This window comes from Eucyclogobius newberryi, unplaced genomic scaffold, assembly GCF_026437365.1.
Source record: "Eucyclogobius newberryi isolate DKJ021-1_F unplaced genomic scaffold, fEucNew1.0.hap1 SCAF_1, whole genome shotgun sequence".
NCBI lineage: Eukaryota > Metazoa > Chordata > Actinopteri > Gobiiformes > Gobiidae > Eucyclogobius > Eucyclogobius newberryi.
Genome location: NW_027315723.1, coordinates 30728922 through 30756873, shown reverse-complemented (window position 1 = coordinate 30756873; position 27952 = coordinate 30728922). Strand labels below are relative to the sequence as shown.

At 42.7% G+C, this 27952-nt stretch overlaps 1 protein-coding gene across 1 annotated transcript; it reads left to right on the top strand.

The window, feature by feature from the left end:
* ncoa1 (nuclear receptor coactivator 1) lies at positions 1-27948 on the top strand. The gene is given in 21 exon segments (XM_072443506.1): positions 1-159; positions 10478-10583; positions 16758-16918; positions 17118-17224; positions 17808-17985; positions 19222-19401; positions 19612-19701; positions 19833-19973; positions 20158-20305; positions 20396-21302; positions 21437-21652; positions 22915-23176; positions 23985-24146; positions 24406-24520; positions 24626-24794; positions 25003-25311; positions 25976-26098; positions 26290-26698; positions 26845-27013; positions 27092-27236; positions 27239-27948. Coding segments are annotated over 20 exon segments (4383 nt in total). The 5' UTR covers positions 1-159; positions 10478-10494; the 3' UTR covers positions 27542-27948.
* Positions 27949-27952: the final 4 nt, after the last annotated feature.

Here is a 27952-nt window from a genome sequence, read left to right as displayed (position 1 = left end):
CGGTTGTGGGCGTGGTGTCCACCTGGGATGGTACAATGTGAGCGGGCGGGCGAGGATCCTTGACCTGAGCCACGCTGTTCACCCATCACCTCTGCCCCCTCAGCCTGGACCAGGCCACCCCAGCCGCCCCATGACTCCCACACTCCGGCCCTAGACCAAGTAAGTCATCTCTCCCTTTGGACTCCTGAAATGTGTCGTGTGTGCCAGGCTCCCTGTGCAGCCGACTGCAGTGTCGTCAGTTTTTCTGTTTTTTTTACAGCTTTTTTGGCCTGCAGGCGTTATTAGACAGAACAGATGAGTGAGAAATGGGGCGGAGAGAGAAGGCAGGACATGCAGTGCATTGTCAGAGTCAGGATTCAAACTCACAGCACTGCGGCCGGCTGCACTTGGAGCCTGGCACATTTCAAGCTAAAACTGTAACGCCTTCGGGCCAAAAAATTCGTTGAAAAAAACAAGAAGAAAATGTGTCTTGTCCTACTGACGAGAATGGTGCTTTGTTTTTGTGTCAACGCTCTAATTATCATTTTGTTTACTATTGATTCAGTTGAATTAAAGGGTTTATATTTGCTGTTGCTGCTATTTGTAGTGTAGTCAGTTGCTTTCACATTGTGTTTTTATTTGAAGCTTACTCTTAATGCTTGGGACCAACTACTGTCCTAGAGAAATGGGACAAGTGCCATTTGCAGTACTTGGACCCTGGGACCCTGTCTATGTGTTAAAGTCCTTAGCACTGGTACTATATGCTTTTACTACAAAGTCTAGTCTGGAACCATGTTCTTGTCACCAGCTATTTCCGATGGGCACGATTGACAGGCGGATCAGCCACTGAGAAACTGCAAAGTGCTGAATAATATGAAAATATTGGGGATGTTTTCTGCGTTTGCAATTTATGATACTTTTGAAAATGTACAATGGATCAATGATTTTATTTAACACTATGCCTTTGTCTGTAAAATCATCACTTAACAGCACTGTGACAAAATGAGACCGCTGTGCGCCGTCTGCCACTAATAATAAAGTATTTAATTTCTTGGCGGCCTCTCGGTTGTTAGAGATAAAAGTGCTCTGATTGGCTACGCATGAGCAGTTTTACTTTGCATCTGAGCACGTTTTGTTTTCGTCTGTTACGTAAAAACGACCAGTTTCATTGTGTTTGTTTGAACTGCAGAGATTAAATTAAAAAATGTTTTAATTGAGTTTGTTTTATTAATCCATCCAAAAACACAGCAAACGCAAGAAAATCTGACGATGCAAGGATATTGTTATTAGTGACTCATGATGGGAGTAAAAACAATAGTGGAAGTGCCACGTGTCTTTAAAGCTCTGTGGTTTTAGTTCATATCTTGTGCTGTTAAAGGCTGCAGACGCTTAGGTGTAGTGACTAAGAACAGGCAGTGAATAAAGCCCTGCTCTTACTCTCCGTTGAAAGCATATCGTGTCCCTCTGGGCTCAGATTGCTTGTGTTCCTCTGGACGTCCCCGCACTGTAGCGTAGGCCTTCCGTAGTGTGAGCCGAGGTGAAACGAGGACACTGGCAAATCCTGCTAAAATGAGACTCAGAACAGAACAGCTCAAAACCACACTGAATATCCATGCAGCGCTCTCTGCGGCAGTTTGAACAAGGTGAAGATGAATCTGCTAGAACTCGATGCATAAGTGCTCTCAGCAGTGACTGTGGGTGTTATGGGAGATGGACTGTTTTGCATGCTTCAATCATGAACATTGTATATGAACATGCTTTGTGGAGAAGGTCATGATTATTGAAGGATTTGATTTTTGAGAATGTATTTTTAAGCAGGATTTTTGACCAATCATTCTCAAATTGATCCTATGTAACTTTAACCTTTTGAAACATTAGAATTTACTCATTTAATAGTCACACAAATTGCCAATATTATCATGAGCATTTCATGTTGCCTCTTTTTATTCTGCCGCCACCTTGAACATTTTGGACAGTCTGCACATTACCCCCTTTAAACCGCAGCATGACTTCAGTTTTGATGGAGGGCCGGGCGCTAACTTCAACAGTTATGCATTAAATTATTTTTTAGAATGTGCAAATTCAGTTAAGTCTGTTGCGTCTCTGCAAGTAAAAAAAAGAAACAATGCAAAGTGGTGTAGTTGGGCACATGTTAAAACCCTGATGGCTCCTGAGCAGCACAGAGGGAGCGAAGAGGCAGGGCAGTCTCCTACAAACTGTTTATTTGCACTTTGCAGTTCTCCTGAAACAACTCTGACCATCTTGTTGGCAAGGCTGTGCATTTGATCGAATTTCAATTTCGATTATGGTTATTAAAGCCGATGATTACAAAAAATGCGTGATCGAGAGATGACTGTTCATAATGTTATGACTTATAATGTCTTTCCTGCACGTGCACAGAGCGTCCCTGCTCCTCTACAGAGGGACGAGCTGCAGGACAGTCTGCTGCTCCTGTTGTGTGTCCTGATTGTTCTCTGAACAGAGCTGTCCACATCAGTGGCCCTCAGTAAGCTATCCGAGGCTTTATTTTGATCAAATTTGAGTGTTCGGAAAAGTTGTTAGACGCGAGATGCAAACATAGTCAATGGACGCGGCAGCGCGAGCCCCGGCGCTGCGGTAGCTTCTTTAAAAACTCTATGCAGACTGCTTTATGTTACTCATGTGCAGATTTAGTGCAAATTGCTATAAAACTCTCCTAAAGTAACTCCATGCAGAGGAAATAGTGTGAGCTTGTTGTCCTAGCAATGCTAATATACAGCCCGATGTGCTGCTGTTATTCACCTGCTTTAAACTTGTCTATGTCGCAGAAACACTGCACACAAATAAAAAAAAAACAATGTTGCTATAGCTGCAGTCAAATGTCTTTAACCAGAGGTCTACAGGTCAAGTTAATTCCAGAGACCACATTTTATTCAAATAAGTAAAAACCGGTGGAAATGGTTATTTTGACAAAACAAATAAGTTTAATACTCATTTATATGTGTATATTATCAGAAAGGCAGTAGAAATACCACACATTGACTTAAGGGAATAATAGAGGATTTTTCGCCGATTTGAGAACTTAAGCTTTTTTAAAAGCTTAAGTTCTTTTTTTAAAAAGCGCATGCGCACACTCACCCTATCCTGGGAACGAGGCTGCAGGTGTGCAGTAGCATGCAGGGTGATGATTGACATGTGGGAGAACTACTCGACACTCCACGAGGAAATGAGATACGGATTGCTCACCAAAAATCCTCTATTATTCCTTTAAATTTAAAAGGTGGAGTTGAAGTGAATAATCATTTGAATAATCTTAATTAGTCTAACATTGACCTCTGTCCCGTCTGCTTTTGCTTTCACGACGCAGCGGGGCGAGAGAGAAAAAGATGGAGGGCATTGTGGTGCGGAGAACAGGCGATGAACATCCCAGCGTGACACGTACTTTGCTGCCTGATATATTTACACAGAAAAGGTCATAAGCACTATTTAATGGGATTAGTTTTACCTGGGGACGCTGGTAGAATTTATTTGTGTGCATTCAGACGGGATAAGAAATGTCAGTCATTTTGTTATTATTTCGGACTTTTCGGAAATGGCGGACTGCTAAAAACACTGAAATATGACAATAAGCATTTAATTAATTCATGTCATTAGCGTTTCTTTATTTTCACTTTGTAGCGTTATGTACTATATGCACCTGTGCGGTAGTGTGAAACGTTGTTCTTTACCACGTTGTTGTGATCAGATTTCTTATGAAACTTTTAATCCATTCACACTGACACAGCCCCTTGAGCTGAATTTTAAACCAAAAGCCTGCCCTTTGTTGCCATGACAACGGCTTGTACTTCTGTGTTACGTTTGCCACAGTTTGTTGTGTTTTTCCCCAACTTTTTGTAGAAGAAACAATAATTGAATTGAAAAATGGTCAGTAGCAAATTAATAGTATTCGTTTAATTCAAATCTGGACTCAAAATGGTCCATAGAGACATTTTGAATGAATCTGAAATAATTCACTGACAGCCCAAATCACAGACGTGAGCATCCGCACGGGAATACATTTACCTGAGGACGGACGACGATGATGCAGAGTACAGAGGACTGGAGCAGGACTTTGTGGACTGGTGTCAGCGGAACCACCTCCTCATCAACGCGGGGAAGACCAAGGAGATGGTGGTGGATTTCCGCAGACACCACCCCACTGCCCCCTCACCAGTGAACAACCAGGGACGGGACATTGAGAGAGTGACTCATACAAGTACCTGGGTGTTCATCTGAACCACAAACTGGACTGGACTCATAACACAGACGCACTGTACAGGAAGAGCCAGAGTCGGCCACTCCTGAAGACCTTCTATGACTCTGTGGTGGCATCAGCTCCTGTACGGTGTGGCCTGCTGGAGCAGCAGCATCACAGAGAGGGAGAGGAAGAGGCTGGACAGAGTCATCAAGAAGTCCAGCTCCGTCCTGGGCTGTGCTCTGGACCCGGTGCAGGAGGTGGGGGACAGGAGGGTCCTAGCTAAATTCACATCTATGCTGGACCATGAGTGTCACCCCCTGCAGGACACCCCTGGAACACCCCTGCAGAGTTTCTTTTTAGAGGGAGAATTGCGTAAATACAGAATCAATGTGAATGAAATATTATTATATATTATGAAGCTACTATTGGGATCTGCTAATGAAAGAAAGTGGCTGCCTTTCCGGCCTGTGGTCAGCCTTTCCTGTCAATGTGAAATCAATAAAACTATTTCAGTGGACTCTGAAGCTGTTGCTTGCCGCAGCAGTTCATCGCTGCCGTGTGTTTGATTCCAAACCTGCTGCGATGAGCGACGCTGGTCCTTTTATTTTGTCCCCTCCTGTGTGTCGAGCCCATCAGGAGGGGAGAAATTGTCAAAATAAAGTGGATGTCGCAGAGACTGTAACATTTTTATTTCCACATATTAAAAATTCAGAGCTGTAAATCACTAAACCAAATTGACTTAACACAGAGTCTTTTTCTTTTTCTTTCTGACACCTGAAACATAATGTGACAGGTGTATGAAGATATGCATCAAATCCCGACAAAGCTGTAGCGTTCCATCCCCAACACTAGTGTTTGTTAAGATATAGCCTAATGTATCTGTCCTGTCACAGTACTTACAATTACAATAAATAAAAATTACAGGTCTGTATAAACTTTTTACAGGTCTGTATAAACTTTTTGTTGCACTCACAGTTGTGCCTTAGTTTTCTTGCCGTTAACATTTGGACAATAGTATGCTGGTTTATGAATCAGACAACGGATGAAAATTGGCGCATTTCATGTATGTTCATTTAACAGGCACTGTCCAGACCAAATAAATAAATAAAATAAATACAGTCTTTGACAGGTTTGTCTAGCAGGTTGGATATCAATGCATTTACAGTTCAGACACATGTCCTGCAGTTGAGGAGAAAAAGATGAATGAGTTCCAGAATGACAGTGATCCTCGACTGATCTAATGTGCATCCAATGAATCAGGCTTTGTGCAGAGGCGCTGAGTGCGCGAGGCCCACACTTTGAGACACGCTGTGTACATTAGAGCTCATGTCCTATATTCTGAAGGGTGGGCCTTAGCAACAGTGACTGAGCAGCTTCGCACGGGACGTACCATGTCAGACACAAGGAGGGGGGTCTTCATTCACAGAGCACAGGTCTGTCCACGTGTGGAAAATGCACAGTTGCCATGTCTTCATTTGATTTTCAATACATATGAAGTACAATACAACCATTATACAACACATATATGGGTTATTACTAATATTACTAACGTGTTCTGCTTAGTGATATCTTATTGTGTATCATGTAACCACATCTAGCTCACAAAGAAGATTAGGACACTTTAACTGAGCTCTCACTAAATACCAGGACATTCATCATTGTGTTTTCAGTCTATATTTTATACCTGCTTAGAAAAACAACATAATAAACAATCAAATAAAAATAGTATGTAAATCTAGTTCACTGTCCTTGAATAATACAGTATAGTATTTTCTGCAATGGCTTGTTGCACAGGCTTCTTGTGACAATAAACATGACTGCTGGATTTCCAGTGTTCAAATCACAAAAACTCCTGTTTTTTCTGATGCCTGGACACAACCCCGTCTCCTCCCTGTGGCTGAGGCGCTGGTGGTCCACTCCTCTCCCTCTCGAGCGACGGTGCATCTCCACTGAGCATGTCTCTCTGTGTGTGTGTGTGTGTGTATGTGTGTATGTGCTGATCACTAAAGCATGTGCATCACAAACTGAAGGAGCCGGAGAGAAAGGCCGATGTGCTGAGCGGCTGGCGGCGACGGAGCGGGCGCCTGCGGTCGCACTCAGCTCTGCGCCGCACGTCCAACGCACAGGTCATAAGGTCTGAGGCTGGACAAGTGAGGAGACATGCTGATACCAATCGACAACTTCACCCCAGAGGTGCAGTGCTGTTATGCCGCGCACGTTGGAAAGGATCGGACTCTGTTTTGCTGCTTGGGTCCATCTTTAAAATACACGATGTACTAGAGTTGTAGGATGTTGTGCTGAATAGAAAGGTGTTCCTTTTACCTTTGCGACAGAGATTGTGGCTTGGCGTGTTCGTAGGTGGTCACAAAGAACCACGTGCACTACGACTTTATGGAAGTCATTATGTTGCATTTGTATTCTGCAGAGTTAACGTACTGTTATCGAATTTGAATATCTTAAACGCAAGGGTTCATTTGTGTGCGCTTCTTCGTTGTAGAATGAGTTTGTTTTGCCGCCAACCAGGAAGCTGTCCTTTTTGTTTGTTTCTTTTGCACTTTTAGCAATGTACCTTCAGTGAACGCTTGTGCTCGTCTGTTCTATACCTCAAACCTCCTGATAGTTGGTGTAATCAGTCTGTTGTTTGTAAGATAAGATAAGATATTCCTTTATTGTCCCACATGGGGAAATTTCATTGGTGCAACGCAGGTAGATACAGAGGTAGATACAGAAGAACAGATCACTTATAGGAAGTCTGAAAAACACTTTCAGTAGAAGATCTCCTATAAATAAATAAAAACTCCCATAGACAAATAAATAAATAAATACATAAATACCATTGCATGTGATCACGACAGTAATTGCACATGAATATGTGTCACGACAGCACATAGATTGCACATGAATTTCACAGTAATTGCACATGAATTGCACATGAATTCCAACAGCAATTGCACAGTTCACTTTCACATAATTTTCTTTGCATGTCTTGCGTTCACATTTATGCCATTGCTTGAGTTCTTTATTAGATTGTGTTGACCGTGAACAACTGTGAATTGTGTGTTGAACTGACTATTAGATACGGTTTGTCCCATAACAATCCGGGTTTATATTAACAACATTAAACTGACATAACATTTCAAAGCACAGCAACCGGTTAATCATAATTTCAAACCTTCATTTACAGCTTGAATTACAGATATAAATAATCAGAACAATCCCCTTGTTAGCCTTGCAATATTATGATATGAAAAATAAAGAATTTTCCATAATGTATGTATTATGTAAACAAATCTGCCATCAGTCTTATGTATGTCAGATATTAGGCTCCGTTAAACCTTTTGACCCGGCATCATGGGACAAATTGTATATTTACAGCAGAATCCAGGGCTGTAAGTCTCCTGTATTGTGGCAGTTGTGGCGGACAGTTATTTATGTTTGTCTCTGAACTGTATACGTGCTGCTGAATGCCGGAGTGGTCAAACGTGAAAGTGACACGACCCACTGTACATTGGGTGACACATTATTTTTAAAAAACACTTGTAGTTGTTGATATTGCGTTGCAGGTGAATGAGGAGGACACTCTGAGAACATAGTTGACTTTAGTTTGACTCGGCTCAGGCTGGAGTACAGCAGCAAACACGTCCAAAGTGTTTGATGCCTTTTACGGTACTTCCTCCATATTATTACACACCCACTTTCGTTTGTTATGTAGTTCATGTTTTTCTTATTTTTACTGACTGAATGCCATACTGTCATCTTCACATATCCGTTTTCTTCACATAGACTTTATTTCTACCATTTTTGTTTGAGCAAATCTATTTGATCTGGCTTTTAAATGTAGCCATACACAATAATCATAGTATACAATAACAATTGGTGCAATTACCTGGACCATGATAAACATTTTGTGGGAAGCAGTACATTTGAGAGCACATAATGCAGAATATAAATGTTCTGATACTTGTACAGAACATGTTAACCATTTCACCTGTAATGTCCAGGAATAAGTACTATAATAATTACAGGGCCTTCTCTCTGAGCATTAGCAAACAGATGAAATTGCTTTATAACTAGATGGCGCGTCAGCTTGTCAGTCCATGGGAGTAGGATCTCTCCTTCTCTGTAGTTCACCCTGAGGTTTCTACTTTCTCCCAAAGGCTACAGGAGATGTTGGGACATTTGCTAATTTCCTTTTAATTGTTTGATCAGTTTTTCACTGACGCCCTTCGAGGAAACCGCTGTTGTGATTTGGGCATTACAAAAATAAATTTAATTTAATGGGACAAACGGTAAACAAGTACAGCCTCTTTTAAAAAATGCACATTCTCTTGAGTCCATCTAAGTGACTTGATGCGCTGTATACTCATTATTTCATTCAGTTTATTTATTTGAGGAAACAGGAGAGATGTTTTGTCCCAGGTTGTAGCTCAAGCTAATTTCCACCTGTAGTCTGTGGGCAGCTGATGTTATTAAGTCCCATTGAAGGAGGAGCCTATTTTTTTAGTGGTCAGGGAAACTGGAGCACCCGGAGGAAGCCTGCGCTGTGAAGCGAGAGCGCTAACCACTGTGCTACTGTGCCGCTTTCATAGTACTCCTCATGTTGTAGCATGTTGTGTCATTTCTGTACTATAAAACCACTTGAACTCCTACTACACAGCTAGAACAGACCCCACCAGTCCCAGAGCCAGCCCACAAAACAAACCTTGGATGCTAGTTCAAGCGCACAACCATAATTCCAGTTTTATGAATAGACAAACCAGGCTTCTTCAGCGTTTATTGAACAGTGCGGTGGCGGAGCGGCTGAGGAAAGAGGCTCACTTCTGTTTTTATTGAGTGTTAATGTGCTACTGCGCCGCGGCTGATGACTTGGGGTTTTTATGCGCAGGCTGAAGGAGGAAGGAGAGAGGGGTGATTTGAGGTGAGACCTACACACTGGCAGACAGGAAAGATTAGCCTCCTGCGAACAGCGCCCGCTCTCACAATGGGAGCTTGTTTTTGGATTTAAAGCGTTGTGAGTGAGCGTGAAAATGTCACAACTCATGAGGTCACAAATTGCTCACACAACAAAGGTAGAACAGTGAAAACGTGAAGCTGTTCTATTGTATAACCTTCTGTATAGAGCTGGGTTTCGATTCAAATTTCAAGAATCGATTCGATTCAGATTTTTACGTTTCAAAATAAAAAAAAATTCCGATTTCTCAGATCCCATCCGATTCGCTCCGATTTCGATCTGATTTCCGATTCCATCCGATTTCGATTCGATCCTGGGTTAATGTTATTAAAAATAAAAAATGTATTTGAACCGTTTCCTTCACTTCATGACTGTGTAGAGAAGCAACATATTAAAACTAGTATTATATCAATATTAAACAGCAAATCTTACAAGTATTGGTAGTTACTGATGGAAGACTGATGAAAAGGTTAAGGGTCAATCCACCTTCAAGAAAGATAATCCAGGAGTCCTGAATTATCTTTCTTGAAGCTAGATTGAAGTTCACTGAGGGAAATGTAGAAAATAATTTTAATTTAAAAATAAAAAATACGTATATAAAAAAATAAAAATAAAAAAAAATCGATCTTTGGACGTACGAATCTATAATCGGTCATTAATATGCGAATCGATTAAAAATCGGAAAATCGATTTTTTTCAACCCAGCTCTACTTCAGTATTCCTCCATAGGGGAAAAAAATGCGGGACACTACGAGAATAAAGTCATTAATTATTGAAAAAAAACTCCTAATTTAAAGAGAATAAAGGCCCGGGTCCGATACGTGTTTCACTTTCAGCACCACGGCCAGAACGCAAATGACGCTTGACTTGGATGGGTTAAAAGTGAATACAAAAGCCCACAATAGAAGTCAATCTTTTATGAGCCATTTAGGGCTCATCTCAAAATAGGTTGAAGCTTAAAAAGGGGGTCTCTGTCTGGACCCCCTCTCACCCATCAAAAGACTAAAAAAAAAGTCTAGCATCACATAAAATTTTACGCGTTGATAAAACGATAGTAGCGCTCCCGGCTGCAGGGACAGAGAGAGAGATGGATATATAGATATATATAATTTACATGTTCTTTACTTTAGAACAGTTCAAATGAATATAATCCTTTGTGTCTTATTCCTGGTATTGTGCAACTGTTTCAGTGCCAAACTGTCACAGATGAGCTTCAGATCTCACACAAAAATGTCTGCACCATGCTGTCTTTAATAAAATTGTGTCAAATGCTTTACTCTTTTGTATTGTATGTAAACCTGTCTTTAATGCAGTTGTTTTGTCATCCTCAGGCCATTCAACGCTGAAAATGAGTGCAGTCGGGGAAAGCCCCCTGGACCCTGCCACGGCAGAGTCACGCAAGAGGAAGGGCACGCCATGTGACACGTCAGGCCAAAGGTACCAAGAGATACTATTGTTCTTAACCATTGCCTCCTCACTCAAACACTTTTCACTGGTGTTTGTACAATGCATTTTGCGAGTAAGGGATTTCTATTTGCCATGGTAACGATATGCGGTGGTTGTGCAAATTGGGCCATTCACAGACTAGCACCTTCCTTCTCGTCTGTTGCTGCTGGTCTTTCAGGCTGGTGATCACCCTAGTCACTGCATTCACATATAATGTTAAAGAAAAGTTAAAGCATGCTCACACCCGCTGTCAGAACTAAGACCTAATCAATTTTGTTACTCCAATCGACAACATCAAATGAATTGGTTAAAAAAAATAACACTTTGCAGGTTTGTTGACTTGGTGACCATTTTGTTTGGTGCTGGCTCCCTGATTCAGGTTCAAAATACTGCATTTGTGCATCCACTTTAAGACCTGTAGTAGTGATCTTCCTGTAACCACTAGAACTGGAAACACAGGAAGGAAATTATGCAATGGAAAATATGCCAGTAGGTAGTAGTAGTCCATGCCACGAAGAAACGAGACTCAGAATGCTCGCCAAAAATCCTCTATTATTCCTTTAACTAATTTAACACAGAATTAACAATTAATCACAATTATTTTCCCCTTTTGATTGATCATATTTTTTTTTTATTTGTTTCCAGTTTTTCTTATTTATGGGAACTTTAAAAGTTTTAACTTCAGATCGCAGTATCGAATGAACTGAATGAACTCACATGCAAACAATATGGCTAATGCTAAACTATAGGCTAAAGAAATACACATATTAAATAAAAAATCAAATCAACGTTTATTTGTAGAGCACAGTTCATACAAAAGTAACTTTTAAGTGCTTTACAACTGTAAAAACATATAAAAATCACAATACAATATAAATCACAAGACAAAAATAAATAGTTTAGTAGTGGTGGTAATAGTTTATGGTCTACTTTTTGTGGTTATACGTCACAGTCGCCCATCTCAGTTCACAGGTTTTCAAGAAAATTCCAGTTATAATTAATTGCACTCTTCACTTTCATCTGTTAAGCTGTTTGGTGATTTTAATGCTTTTTTTGTGTTGTGTGAAGCACTTTGAATTGCTTTGTGTACAAATTCTACAAATAAACGTAGCTGGTCTTGCCTGAGTTTAGGTGCACAGCCATGTGTTGGTAGGTTTGTAGTTGTGTCATGCTCTTTCCATTTCCGGATGATGGACTTTTGAACAGTGCTCCATGAGATGTTCAAAGCTTAGGAAATATAACCCTGCTTTAAACTCCATAACCTGATCCCTGACCTGTCTGGTGTGCTCTTGGACTTCATGACGCTGTTTGCTCCTCAACATTCTCTTCACAAACGTCTGTGGCCGTCACAGAACAGCTGCATTTATACTGAGCTTCACACACAGGAGGACTCTGTTGAATCATTAGGTCAATATTCAATCTTTCAGCAATCATCGGGAAACTTCTGACAACTGGTTGAACGCAGGGAAAATTATACTTTTGCACTTTTCAGATTTTTTTTTTTTTTTTTAATCTATTACTCGTGTACAATTTTCCTTCCACTTTGTGTTGCTCTTTCACAAAACATGACAATACGATTTATGGTTGTGGTCGTGACGTAACAGAAAGTGGAAAAGTTCCTGTGGTACAAACACTTTTGCAAGCCACTATAAATTAGAAATCATCAGTCGAACAGGAGCATTTATTATTAATATTATTAATAAAGAGTCTTACAAAATCAAATACTACTAGGCCAATTATCTTTTTATACGTGATGTATTTGAATAGCCATACAAGTTAAGAGGCCAAACACTTACAGGCATTATTCTCAATGCTTATAATTTTCAACACAATAACTAACAAATATAAGTATACATCACGCAATATTTAAATATTAAGCTACTTTAACGTGATTATATTGTGCTGCCCGGTGGTCGAGTGATTAAGTCACAGCGCACATATGCCAGGCTCGCAGCCCGCCACAGTGTCGTGAGTTCGAATCCAAACAGTTTACTTCATGTCCTCCCTTCTCTCTCATCCCCATTTCACACTCTTCTCTCCTGTCTAATAAAGTCTACGGGCAACAACATCTTAAATAATAATAATAATTTTGATTATATCTGCCGTTAAAATTCACATTGCAATGGTAAAATGATAAAACACAAGAATAGTATTTGTTTTCATACATTTGAGAAGCAAGTTGCCTATAGACTCTGAATCTGTGAGTGCATTGGTCATTACACTCGCTTGTGCTCGAACTTTAGTGGCCTATTGACTTTTTTAACCTTTATTCTCTGCATCCGTTATAGCCTAAATCATCGAGGATCCCTACATTGCCAGAGCTGTTTTCAAACTAACACGGCACACAACTATCAACCTAAAAGCCTAAACTCTTTGCATTGTATGGACACGCAAATAAAACTGATTACCAGAAAATAAACGTGTTATAAAATGCTTCCCGCTGCGTCTCACATCTGCGTTGCACATGATCTACATTTAGTCACGTCTGAATTCAGTTCCTCATTAAACTTGTTTCTCTGTGTATTTGAGTCGTATCATAAGAAAACATGCAGTTTGCATTGACATGATTGTGCCCCGCCCACTTTTCCCTCTTTTTCCCACATTATCACTTTTACCATGATTTAATCTCTCACTGCACTGTTCACTTTTTGTACTACATAAAGGCTCAATGGACGATTTTTCTGCGATTTGAGAACTCAGGCGGAAGTGCGCATGCGCACTCCCCCGTGCGGACTGATACAACACACACGTGCGTTTGTTTATTAGCGCAACAGAGCGCATCGCATCTCTCGTCTCCCGTAGATTTTAGTCTACTTCTGAGTCAGCTCGAACTGTCTTTCTCCGTCTTCATTTTGTCCCGTCCACTGAGGGAACTATATTATGATAGATCCATGCGCTTAAACACGCGGAAATGTGGGACGAGCCACACGCAGCTGCAGGTGAGCGGTAGGTACGTTTTATGATTGATACGTGGCAGGACTAATCGGCAGTCCACGCCACGAGGAAATCAAACTCAAATTTATGCCAAAAAAATCGTCCATTCAACCTTTAAGTAAACTCAACTGTACATTTGTGTACATTTCAAGCTTATTTTTTTATTCTTATTTTTTTATCTTATTGATGTTTTTATCCCATGGCAGGTTTTAATTGTGTCCCTTCTGACTTATTCATTTGTTCATTGGTTTATGTTGCACCGAATCACCAAGACAAGTTCCTGTTTGTGAATTCTGTTCATTGACAATGGCAATAAACCTTTTCTGATTCTGATGATGGAAACTTCTGTTGTAATCACACTTCCGCTCCAGTAGGAATTCCGTTGGTTTGAATAGAGAACAAAAGAAAAGTGGCGCCGTTAAAATATGCTCTAAAGTAGATTGCTTTGTGTAAAATATCCAATGCACCAATTCCCTGTACGACCAGAAAACGACTTTTTAGTTTATATTCTCTGGATGTCGGCAGCCGTATGTTAACTAATACAACCGGAACACTTTGCGGTCATCACTGTCCATGTACTCTCTCTCTGAGGCAATTTACCTCTGTCTGCCTCCACGATAATTTGCTCCTGCTGCACTGTGAGCGTGTGAGTGGAGAGAGAGAGAGGATGCAAAGTAAAGGTGTAAATGATTATTAGTCGTAGTGGGCAGATTCATTTTGTTAAAATGTCTCACTGTTCCGGTGCAGATCCCACATGTTGTAACCAGCAAAAAAAAAGTGCTTCTTCAGACTGACCCAAAGTGCAGTCCAAATTAAGCTACATTGTATTTCAATACGCAACCATACACGCAGGGCAAGCTGAAAAATAGATTCCATGTTGCAGGGCGGGCTGGGGCGGGTCGGAGAACGCCAACATTGGGGGACACGAGTGACGCAGCATTAATAGATGACCGTAATGTAAGAAAAGTTGGCATGAAAACACTACTCAATACATTTTCATACTAAAATATACTGAATACAACCATTTGCAACCAATTTGTTGTATGTTATGCAAATAATAAAGAGCACGTGTTTTTAAGGCTGACTGGGAAAGTCCCTGCATCTCGGCCTAATCGACTCATAATTAGTCGGCTGTGTGACCAAAAGGTGTCAGAACGACTGTTCATTAACTCAATAATGATGGAGTGACCTTATTTGGTCAAGAAAAAGGGGCAATGGTCAAATGTAATCATTATTATTGCTTTAAGGAAATATTTGTACAATTGTTTATTTATTTATTAACCTTTTATATAACCACTTGAGAACACATTGAGATCGTGGTCAATGGTGACCTGGGGAAAGCATTTGACAGCACAATAATCATAAAACATTTACCCAATTGACATTTAAGAACCCCTAATTATAAAATCAGCCATATGTAGGAAGTCAAAGCTCTCGATTTACCTCTTAATCTACGTTCCTGCCCTCACCTATGGTCATGAGCTTTGGGTAATGACCCCAAAAGACAAGATTGCAGATACAAGCAGTCGAAATGAGTTTCCTCCGCCGGGTAGCTGGACGCTCCCTTAGAGATAAGGTGAGGAGCTCAGTCACACGGGAGGAGCTCAGAGTAGAGCCGCTGGCTCCTCTCGACATGGAGGAGCAACGGCTCTACTCTGGGATGAGGTGGCTCGGGCATCTGTTGTCCCACACGAAAGAGACCCCGGTGAAGACCCAGGACAGGCTGAAGGGACTATGTCTCTCAGCTGGCCTGGGAACGCCTCTGGATCCCCCCGGAGGAGCTGGAGGAAATGTCTGGGGAGAGGGAAATCTGGAAATCCTTGCTTAGACTGTTGCCCCAGCAACCCAGCCCCGGATAAGTGGAAAAAGATGACTGTATAGGACGATGGTAGTTAACTACTAATGTCCACTTGACCCGTTCATTCACAGCGGCTCGGGTGTCGTGCATGAGAGCTGCGTGTCCCTCAGTTCTGCTTCTGACCTACTTTACTCACTGTCCTACACACACTACATGCCTTTGGCTTCCTGACTTTTTCTCGTGTTTACCACATACCTTGCTGTTCCTTGCTGGCCTCTTGAGTGTATTCGTGCCATTTGAGAAGAAGATGAAGCACATGGCTTTAGCACAGAGCAGAGCGAAAGGTCCTGTCTTGTGATGTTTACTGCATTATAGAGAAGCGATAGTGCACAGACAATAGAGGGTTTACATTTACTATAGATGTTAGCTACTATATGTTTCAAGTGTCATATACTGAAATGGATGGTATGCTAATTAATGGGAAGTTGACAGTTGTACATTTACTAAATACACTTTGTATGGGCTAAAAGCTGAAGTTTTATTAAACTTTTTTTGTAACTGGATCTGATATGGGAACGAATGGTAACTTGGCTGTTTGAATGGAAAATGTGTAAAAACAAATGGTTGACTTCACTTCACATGCATTTACAGATTTACTCATAGAATCAAGATTGTTGATTAGCTCTCATTCATGAGATAACAGAATATACAATATTAATACTTTGGACTGATGGTGCACCAAATATTTAGACCAGTAGTGATGTTATGTGGAAAAATATTGGGCCAATATTTTCTATTCGTCGTTAGATGTTAGAACACATAATACCCTTCTTTGGGGGGGCTTTTATTTATTTAGCACTATGTTTAGATATAGATGGGTTATTGCTGGGTTTCAGTTGCCATCACAACCTTAATTGTTGTACAATGGAACACTCCTGGACGAATGAGAGATTATACCTGAGCTGTGGATCTCTCCTCCAGAGTTACCATGGGCTGATCAGTGCTCTGAAATGGGACAGCCTCACAGCCAAGGCCTTCGGAGGATGCAGCCCCTCACAGGACACCGCCTATATCAGCAGAAAGTCTCTTTCCACAGAGCTGTTGTTTTCTTCCCTGTTTTCTTCCTGTTTCTGCAAAGGGATCACAGAGTTTACTCTTACCGGAGCGTAATACCGGAGGCCAATATATCGGTGCATCTCTACTTTTTACAGTCATGATTGTGATTGGGAAACAATAGTCTTTGCCCTTTCAAAGCATCGTTGCTGCTTGAGTCCCGCATCTCTTGATACACAACTTCTTGTTTACTTTATTGTGCAGCAGAAACCGATTAGATTCAATAGATTATCTCCTACTCAATGTAACATAAGACTATCAAATCCTAATGTATTTAGTATATCCAAATAATTCTGAAAACTTTGAATGTATGTGTTCAGTGTGGAGAAGCGGAGGCGAGAGCTGGAGTGCCGCTACATCGAGGAGCTGGCAGAGCTGCTGTCGTCCAACATGAGCGACATCTCCAGCGTCAAACCGGACAAGTGCCACATCCTCAAGAGCACTGTGGACCAAATCCAGAAGATCAAGCGGCGCGAGCAGGGTCAGAGCACACTCCTTTGTATTCCTTTAAGTTTAGCTGAAGAAGTAAGGTCTATACGAAAAGGCCCTGTAAAATACAATTGTACATTATCTCAATCTAAAATGGTAGATTGTAGTATAAACAAGTAATTGTTTCCTGTGTATTTTTTATCATGTATTTGTTGTGTTCTGTGTTGGTGATTTATGAATTTTCCTCACAGAGAAAGCAGCTCTTTTGTCTCCGGACGATGAGGTGCAGAAGAGCGACATCTCGTCCAGTAGTCAGGGGCTGATGGAGAGGGAGGCACTGGGACCCATGCTGCTAGAGGTGACCACTAGCCTCAGCAATAACCATATGTATTTATCTTTACATGTTACATTAACTCTTCTACACGTTAAAGTATCCTTCATTAAAGCAAGCAGATATTTCAGTATTTTACAACATAATAACATTTTTACATAATGTATTTGTATTGTGGCACTATGCCCCAGTATGTAACTTTTCAGCCAAAAAGAACTGTTAAAACAAAACCTTGTTGTTTTTTCATGTATTTATTGCACTGAAAAATACAAACACCCATCCCGACTGTTAGCGGGCCGACATCTCCACAAACCTGACTGAAAATATTGTTCCTTTGGCTCTAATATTTCACAAAATAGCATAAAACTTGGGTGGTTAAATTTTCCATTTCTGTGGAATCAAGCAGGTAATGTGCCACGTCTATAAAATGACATGCTTATTTTTTATTCAGAATTGCGTCGCACAATTTTATTACAGAACACACATTTCACTTTTCTTTCTTGTTTCCCAGGCTGTGACATTTCTAACTCTTATCTCAGCAATGGCTCAGCCAGTATGTCGTCTCTCTTTGTGTATGGTTGTCTTCATTAACACAAACTGTTTTCCTCAGGCCCTCGATGGCTTTTTCTTTGTTGTCAACCGCGAGGGCCGCATTGTGTTTGTCTCTGAGAACGTGACCAGTTACCTCGGCTACGCACAGGAGGAGCTGATGACGTCCAGCGTCTACAGCATCCTTCACCTGGGAGACCACAACCAGTTTGTGCGCAACCTGCTGCCCAAAAGTCTTGGTGAGTTTAGAAAGACCATCAAGAGAAACGACCTCTAAACAATATTCATACTGAGTTCAAAATGTTGGATGTGTTTTGCTTAATCATGAACTTACTTACTATATTGATACAAACTTGACAAAATAGCTTTTCAATAGCGCTTTCCAGTTACCAAAAAAAAGATCTGTAAAGTCACTGTAAAGTCTTTGGACAAATAAACGGTAACGTGATTAACTATCAAACGTCAATCATATTCCCACACGTTCATGACACAGCAGGAAAGAGAGCAAGTCAAAAGTAAAAACGGACAATGCACTGCGCTGACTGTGTTTATGTAGGCCCGTTTTGAACGTGTGGAGAAAGGCAGGACGTACATTTCTCCTCCATTTCAATTTAGAACCATCTGTAACATTTTCTAGTTTGTCACGCATCATTTCTGGTTTTACAGAGCGTTAGCATTTAGAATACACGCTTTATAAACATTCAAACTGTGTAGGAACCAAAATGTCCAAACAGGCCAAGGTGTCCGGAGTTCAGTGACTCGTGGCTGAATGAAATCAAACCTACCAGGAAGCTAAACAAACCAGGTTTTATACACGTGTAAACACCGGACATCTTTCATGTTTATTAACTTATTATAACAGAACAATGAAGCCGTTTTATATGTAATTACAGTGTAGTATTTGGACTAATCTGCTCTGATTTTATTTTAGTAATACTTATATAACCACTTTTATTGGCCTAATAAACTATGACCTGCAGATTTATTTTATGATGAACAAATGTTTTAATAACTAACTCTTAACCTCATAATGAATTGAAGAGTTATTATAAAGTGCTACAAGCAGTTTTGGTGAAATATGCTAATAAAGTCTATTTTTTCAATAGAAAAAATAAATCTCTCATCTCTCCTTGGTTCACAAAGCCAGTTTATTTACCAAATGTGAGAGAAGCGAGATAGACATGTTGTGTTTTGAGGATAGAAACCTTAGACACTGGATGTGTGGGCGGACCATTGTTAAAAGTGATAGAAGAGTGAAACAATAGCTTTGTGCTGTGTATTAAAACAGTTTGTTCAATGGCCAAGAGACTGTAACCAACAGACGGGGCTAAGACTTAGTACAGAACAAAAGATAATTGTCTGCAACGAGTTTGGAGCCATTGTACTTTCTGGACTTTTTTCTCCTAACAACTGCCTCTGAAGTGTTTGTATATAAGTTCTTGCTACATTCTCATCTGTGCTTTGTATGCTTGTAGTAAATGGTGTGCCGTGGCCACAAGAGCAAGGCCGGAGGAGCAGCCACACGTTTAACTGTCGCATGTTGAAGAGGCCTCCGGACGAAGTGGACACCGAGAACCAGGAGGCGAGGCAGCAGTATGAGTTCATGCAGTGCTTCACCGTGTCTCAGCCCCGGCCCCTGCTGGAGGAAGGAGACGGTACAGCCACAAACATAAGAATGATGAAAAACATTGCTTCATTTGTTTAGTGTTTTGTGATTTGTGCATTGGCCTTGATCAGATCAGCTGTAACTGAAATATATTTATTATGATTGCATTTGTGTTTAGACCTTACAGTGTCTTATTGAACCACCAGTTTCCATTATAGTTAACATAAAGGGTTTATTGTCTTGGTCTTCTTGCCTTCAGACCTCCAGAGCTGCCTGATCTGTATCGCCTGTCGAGTTCCCCGGCCGCAGCCTGTCACCGAGTCTTTCATCACCAAACAGGACCCCACAGGTAATGGCCTGTAGCCCCGTCCCACCCATGAGAATAAAGATTAAATATAAGATTATCAATAATAATTAGGAATGGGGATTTGACTTACAGTAGTGTTGTAATAATCGTTATTTTGTACTTTGACCCTTCAGGGAAGATCATCTCCATAGAAACTAGTTCTTTGCGAGCAACGGGACGACCGGGCTGGGAAGACCTGGTCAGGAAGTGCATCTATGCTTTCTTTCAGCCTCAAGGCAAAGAGCCTTCCCACGCCAAGAAGCTGCTGCACGAGGGTGAGCCCCCATTTAACCAAACCAATCACATTGTATTCCTCTGTCAGAGCCAATTCTATGCTTCACTTTTAACACATTGCCAAACTAATGTTGTCTTGAATCAACAATCAACTAAAAAGTGAAAGCAAAGTCCACAGTGGTTTCCTGTTTTGATGTGCTGTGTTCACATGTTGGTGCTCCACAGTGATGACGCATGGCACAGCTGTCAGTCCGCTCTACCATTTCACTCTGAGCGACGGCACCTCGCTCAGCGCTCAGACACGCTGCAAGTTCTGCTGCCCCCCCAACCCTGACGTTCAGCCCTTCATCATGGGTGTCCACACTATTGACAGGTACGCTATGGACACATTCTCCTTTTTCAATACAGGCCATAGCTGTTGCTTGACATTCCAGTTGTAAATATTTCTGTTGTCTTCTTTCAGGGAACACAACACTGCTAGCTCTCAGGAAAACACTAACCCCAGCCTTCCACTGTCCCAGGACAGTAATTCTCAAACACCCTCTCGGTCCCCGGCCCTGCCCCCCAGCAGTAATTCATCCCAAGGTTCAGGCCTCACCACTTCAGGCCTTCACTTAAACAACAGCAACGCCTCATCCCAAGGACAGACCCCGCCCACTGGCAACCTGGCGCCCATTCGGACGCAGCAGGTCAGCAGCCCCTCCCCTCTTAGCAGTCCACTCACAGCCACCCCTACCTCATTTATATCGCCCCGGATGCCACGGGCTAGTCCTGGGCTGGGGGGCAGCCCTCGAGTCCCAGGGAACCCTTTCTCTCCTTCCACAGCAGGCCTCCACTCTCCTGCGGGGGGTGGGAGCAGCGGTACTAGCGGTGGGACAGCGGGGGGGTTCTCCCTGTCCTCCCCAGTCCAGAGACAAGGGAGTACCCTTACAAACTCTTGCCCCCGCCCTTCTTCTGCCAAACCTTCAGAAGGAGCAGATGTGGGGGCTGAGGACTCTGTCAGAACTCCTATTCCATCTGCGTCCCCTTTGGGAAACCCCCGGCTCAGTCAGCTCCTGGACAGTAATGGGACAGGAGCTGAAACCAACACCACCCACAACACGTCAACACCTCATCATCATCCTGTACCGCAGTGCCCTGCCTCCCACAGCACCCTGACAGAGAGACACAAGATATTGCACCGTCTCCTACAAGACACAAGTCCCAACGACTCCTCCAGCACCGCAGTAGACAACATTAACAGATCTGATGTGGAGATCAAGAAGGAGCCCCCTGCCAGCCCTGCTCTGCCCACCGGAACCACCAAATCCAGCTCCAAAGAGCCACAGGACCACCAGCTGCTGCGCTTCCTCCTGGATACAGACGAGAAGGTACCATCGCCACTAAAATATGTTAAATATAAAATAGTTTCCCTCAGTGTCTACACTCAACATTGCTTACGAGGAGAATTTTTCTCTTTCCACTTGTTTTCCTGAAAATTTCAACTTGAAATTGTTTGTAAAAGGATTTGGGAGACCTGCCGCCTCCTTCAGCGTTGAGCCTCCAGACGGTGAGAGTCAAGCTGGAGAAAAGAGCCAGCGAGTCTGAGTCCTGTCCTGGACTCCCTCCTACAGGGGGCTCCGGTACCTCCAAACCTACAGGGGTCCCCTCCACGCCCACGTCCTGCATCAGCCCCAAGGCCAGTCCCAGAGACAGCCGCAAGGACAGCAGAGACTCCACGGTACATCAAAACACACCAAGAGCAATGCGCTCCAGCCACACACGCATATGCACAGACAGCCTTGTTAATTATGAATTAATGTGTTTCACTTCATTTCATTTGTTGGGGACAGTGCATGTTAATAAACATATGTCACATGGGCTCATTTTCATCCATCGTCCAGTATTCTCTCTCACAACATTCTCATGCATACACCAGCATGCACAGACACTGGATTCAAGGTGGGTGAAGTGTCTTGGCAATACTGCCCCCCTGTGGTACCTCGCTTTCAACCGTCTCCCATTCAAGTTCTCACCAGGCCTGCTTAGATTCAGAGATCTGATGAGATCGGACAAGTTGGTATAGAATTGGAATTTCAATTGTCTTCAAAGAAGACCTAATGTGCTTTTGTCTGCTATATGTTATGCTTTATGAACGTCATCAGAGCATATGCCTCTTTTGGCCCCTTTTTTGGAGAGCTGCATTTCGTGATAGCGAGCAGCTGATTTTGGCTATGCTGTATCGTGGTGAATCTGGCGAGCGGTGAAACGGCAGCTGTTGGCGCAATGGCGTCTTGTTCACATAAAAATAAAGATTACTCAAACATAACATAAATACAACTTTGGGTGGTTCAATGAGAAATTAAACCAAGTATGGTTAAAAGCTCCTAAAAGTCGATTTTGCACAGTAGGTCCCTTTAAACGAGTGCATGGACAATCATGAGAAAAGCGGCAAAAGTTACTTTTTATTGTCCTGTTAAGACAAGTATCATTGCCTGTTTTTATTTTAGGTCAAAACGTTACCATTTGCCTAAATTTATTGTAATACCTCAATTATATACAATAATGAGCACATAAGTTCACACATTTTTTGTGACAAGGTTTGACAATAACACTAGACTTTTCCAGTAAGATCTGCTCAAACGTGGGCAGTTTCCTGACAGCTGTGAATCAGGCTGAATGTTTATTTTCATGGACTTTGACTCTGTAGCTGAGCTACCAGAAGCCTTTGAAGCTCCAGAAATGTCGACCTTTTCTCCACAAAAACTAATAACCCCAATGAAAAACCTAAAATGACAACACTGGTCCTGTTGTTGACCCTGCTTTCTGTGCTGTGTCAGTTGGGCTTGTCCCATCTGGCTCTGTATTATGACAGGTCCAAAGCAATATTGAACAAACTGGTAAACTATGGGAACTCATCCTACCTAAAGCTGACTTTTCTTTCTCATCTCATAAAATGGATGTGTTGTTGATTAGAATGAATCTTCTGCTTCTTGCTCTCAGATGTCGGGTGGTGCTGTTGAGGCGGACCCCCTCCAGCTGCTCCCCGGCCTCAGAGGTTCAACTGGGGCCAAACGAAGCAGTGAGGATTCAACTGCTCCTGGAGCAGGCCCACAGAGCCTGCCCCCCCTGCAGGCGCTGTCCCCCCAGATGCACTCCCCCTCCCCTAAGCTCAAACTCCAGTCCCCCTCTCAGCCTCCTGCCGAGCCCAGCACTCCTCGCAGCATCAGTGTGAAGAGAGAGCCCCCGGGCACGCCCAACCGAGGTACGCCGTTTTCCAGAAGAACTGTTGTGGTCTTTATGAACTGGAAACTCTATTATCAATCAACAAATGAATTAAAGGTTGTATATGTAGCCTGTGCTCTCACTGGTCACAAAATAGTGCTATAATCATCACAGAACCTTTGTTGCCAGTGCTTTAACCTGCAGATTTAGTACAAATACTTACTGTTACTCTCAGTGTTTGGATTTTTCGCAGTGTTAAGAAAACAGACAACTTTTTTTAGTTGTAGCATTTGGCAACCAATAGCATAATCTAATTGGAAAATCTTATTTCTCTTGAGGACCAACAAATGACAACTTAAACGATTTGTACATCTTTTTGCAATTAATAGCAAATGCAGTGTTTATTTTGAACATGTTTACTTCATATCTTTGAACACATGTATAATAGATCGTTTTTTAATTCAATAAAAATCTTACCCTGCGTTTTAATATCACAGGCTTCTCGTGAATTTGGACGCCCCCATTGGTCGTTAAATCTCCACACATTATTGTGCAGTAATAGATACTTCATGTATTCCAGATCTCCAAAAACTAAATTGAAACTTTATTATACATAATTTACATAATTACATGTTTTATTCAGCTTTCAGTAATGCGTTTTAATTTAGAAAAACTTGGAGCACACAGGTTAGTTTAGAAAGAATTAATTAAGAACGTAAGAAAGGTATAATAGATAATGCGTGTAAAACAATGTAGTAATGTATGTACTTCTGCTGAGAGGAGTGGCAGGAGTAGAAAAGGAAACATTGACACTAATGTTTCCTTCTTTACTGTTGGTCCCATGTCAGGACTGAGTGATGGTGCCCCTGCATCTGGCTGCAGTCTTCAGAGTCAGACATCGTTTGACTTCTGCAGCCCCCAAACACCCAACCAGAGCCAGAGAGAACCTTTCCTCACCCCCAAAGACAGCAGCCCCTTCCTCGAGCAGGATATCTTCAGTCCAAGCCCTGGTACATTACCTCACTCACAATACATAATAAACTGTGAAACTCCACCGGGTTTCAATGTCTTTAAATGTGCTTGCAACACAACAATACTGTTGATTATTGTTAGATAACAAGTTAGACAACCTATTGTACTCGATTTAATGTGAATATTACGTTCATAGTGCAACTGTAACTCATGTATTATAATACGGCTCCACTGTAGATGATAGTAAACATTTCCTTGATCACTTTCTTGTTAAAACCTCCTTTATCTCTTTTTCAGGTCTAACCAAGATAGATGTGGCAGATTCCCACTTCCAGCCATTATCCCTGTCTGACACTTTGCCTTTTGACGTTCTTGGAAACCCTTTACAAGCTCCTCTGGCGTCACCACAAGAGTAAATATAATTTTTTTTTGTACACTCTTTTGGGTTTTTTTGAGTGTGAAAATGTGTTTGTTTATAATGATGTTAGTGAGTAAGAGTGTTTGTGTTTTGGAGCAGACAGTGCGTGCCCTGTACACTGGATGACGTGCTTGGGCCTCCCACCACACCTGAGGCACGCAGCGATGAGAAGGCTCTGCTCGAACAGCTGGTGTCCTTCCTCAGCGGGACAGACGAGAGTGAACTGGCTGAGCTGGACAAAGCTCTGGGGATCGACAAACTCGTACAGGTGACTGTCAGTGCTTTGGAGTAGAGAAGAAGATAAAATCATTTTTAACTAAACAATAGAACACTTGGCACCCTCTGCCTAAACCAGTTCCACTCATAAATACAAGATACTAAAATACAAAATGTATTTTTTATTTTTTATCAATCATCAATGTCTTTCTAACGCCTTTTTACCACAATCTCTGAACCTCTAGTTGTTCTGTTGTCAGGGTGGCTGTTTCGACCCTCTGCCCCAGACCTTCCCCACACAGCAGCCCACAGCGACTCCGGTGTCCCTGGACCCCAAACTGCCCTCGTACCCCTCTCAGTTCACACCAGCTGCCCAGTTTGCTCTGGAGATGGCGGCCGTGGGAACTCAAGTCCTGGGCTTTGGGAACCCTCGCGGGCTCTTCCCAGGAGGAGCAGCCTCGGTGGGCATAAGGCAGCCCATGAACAGACCCCCAGGGCTGGGCCTGCAGCTCAGACAACCCCCTAACCAGCTCCGGCTCCAGCTGCAGCAGAGACTGCAGGGCCCACAGGTGAGACCAGGCTTATTCTTGAAGTATTGTAGTACTAGAATGCCGAAAATCTGCTTGTCCTCGGGTCACTCTGGCTCTCTTTAGTCATGGGAGATCAAAGCCCTGGTGCGGCCCGCTCCTACTAAAGAGTCGCTCAGACCCTCTACTCTTGACCAGCTGCCACTGGCCATGAGCTTATACTGTCACTCAAGTTTATGTGCTTTAGATTGTATTTCATCTGTCTTGATTAAAGTATTCTTCTACTTTTGCTGGTCAATAAACAATGAGCCTCCTTCATGAAGCGTTTGTACTTAAGGTATTCACAAAATAACTAATCCTGGGAATAGTCAGGAGCACTCTGCAGTTTTAAAATTGTACTAACCTCGTATATAATTCCTACATGATTGTTAGTTATATATATTTACGAATAATTTGATATAAGAATAATACTGGATACTAACGGTGTGATCAGGAGTCATGTAGAGCAGAGGCAAAAATAGACTCTCATTTGAGAAGGAATTTGTGAATGAGGCCCATTATTCATTTGGCAAACTGAGTGTTAAAAGTGTGTCTGAATACCGTAAGTTTGAGCCTGATTTAAAAAGGCTAAAGTCTGTGATGGTGCCTGTCGGGGGCACTTGTTCTAGAGAAATGAGGGTAATGCATTCATCTGTCTTTTTCTCAGTGATTCTCTCCTGTGTTTCAGATGCAAAACCGAACACCTGGTTTGACCCAGTTTCCTGCCGGAGCTCAACATTTGAATATTGGGATTCGACAAGGAGTCCCGCCTCCACAGATGGCTTCACAAGTAAGCTGTGTAACCGAGTCACTATATGTCCAATATGTAGATGTGTTTGTCATGACCAGTAATTCACTATCATTTACAGATTATTTTCTGTACAGAGTAGCTTATTCGTATTTGTACATATCAATCCTAGTCAAAACTTCAAATGCTGCTGTGTTAAATGTTAGCGTTGACTCTTGTTCTCTTTGTCACAGCAGCCGCCCTTGAACGCTCAGATGGTGGCGCAGCGTCAACGGGAGCTCTACAGTAACCAGCACCGGCAGAGACAACTGTTTCAGCAGAAGGTCCTGATGATGAGACAGAGCATGGCCGGTCCCACTGGAGGCGTTGGGCCCATTGCAGCAGTGCGGGTCCCAAAAGGAGCCCCAGTTGCCCCCCAGCAGCCACCACAACCACCTCAGCAGTTCAACTTCCCACAAGGGTACAGCCCCATGACGGGAAACCCCCCTACCTCACCCAGTAACTTCAGCCCCATAGCGGCTGGACCTCTGGACAACAAGCTGACCGCTCGAGTCCCGCTGAGCAACCCGGCGCTGCTGGGGGGTGTCCCGGGACAGTTCAGCACAATGCAGACAGGACTGTTCCAGCAGCTTGGGGGGAACTGTAAGTTCTACACACTAAGTTCATGTTGATGATTTGGTATTTCCTTAGATGCTTTTCTTTTTAATATTCTGTATATGTTACGTTTCTTTTCAGTAGTGTTCAAACGAGCGGCCAAAAACAACGATATTACCTTTTTTCTCTTCCAGCTTTAGTCCAGCCAGACGCAGCGTTCCCTCCTGAGATGAGCCCTACCAGCCCACTATTGTCTCCTCAAAACTCCACTTCCCAGAGTCCTCTTCTGCAACAAGTCCCGCCTCCCAGCTACCAGGCTCCTGACATGAAGAGCTGGCAGCAGACTGCCATCAACAGCAACAGGTGTCATTTTTAACTCATATACTTGTCCTGTGTCCTGAGTGTTTGTATTTGGGTTATTTAACTGTGGTTTTGCTGTAGTCTGTTCAGCCCGTCCGGCCCGGCCACAGCGCAGAGCTTCAGCCAGCAGGAGGTGTACAACAACATGAGCAGCACAGTGTCTCTGGCTGGGGGCTCTGGGGGTGTGGCCTCTGTGCCTTCAATGGGCCAGTCCATCGCCATTGGCCCAGTGTGCAGTGACCAGCAGGTGAGTCATTAACGCTTCAACAGTCGTTATACATATATTAAATATGTAATTATCATTAATTGACTGTCTTCATTCTTCTCATGGTGCTGCAGGTGCAGCAGGTGCAGCAGGTGCAGGTCTTCGCAGACGTCCAGTGCACAGTGAACCTGGTGGGCAGTGACTCCTATATGAATCCAGGCTCCATGGTGACGGGCGGGGCCTCTCTGAAGGGGGCCGTCCCTCAGGCCTCGCAGAACAACCAGGCCCAACAGAAGAGCCTCCTCCAACAGCTGCTGACCGAGTGACCCCTGGACGTCCGCCTCTGACCTCTCTCCTGCTCCCTCTAGTACTTCTCACTGGTGTTTTTTTTGGGGGGAGGGCAGATTCGGGGGGCCAGAAGATTTTGGGGCCCCGCGTGCTCAGTGCCAGCCCGGCAACTTTGTCAACAGAAGGAGTCAGGAAGAGCAGCGGCGCGTTTGAACCTGCCTGTCGAATCTGTCTGACAACCTGTCCGTCTGCCTCAGCCTATTTTAAAAGGCAGTGTTGTCTTGCTGCTCATTCCCCCTCAGTGACCTACACTTCCTGCTTCCTGACCCACGAGAAAAGCTTCATAATTGTACATTTGCCAAGTTGTCGTCACTGTCAAATCAGGGCAGGCCTCCTCTTTTTTTTTGTGTCTTTTTTTGTTTTTTTCCCCCCCCTTCCCTTCTTCTTCT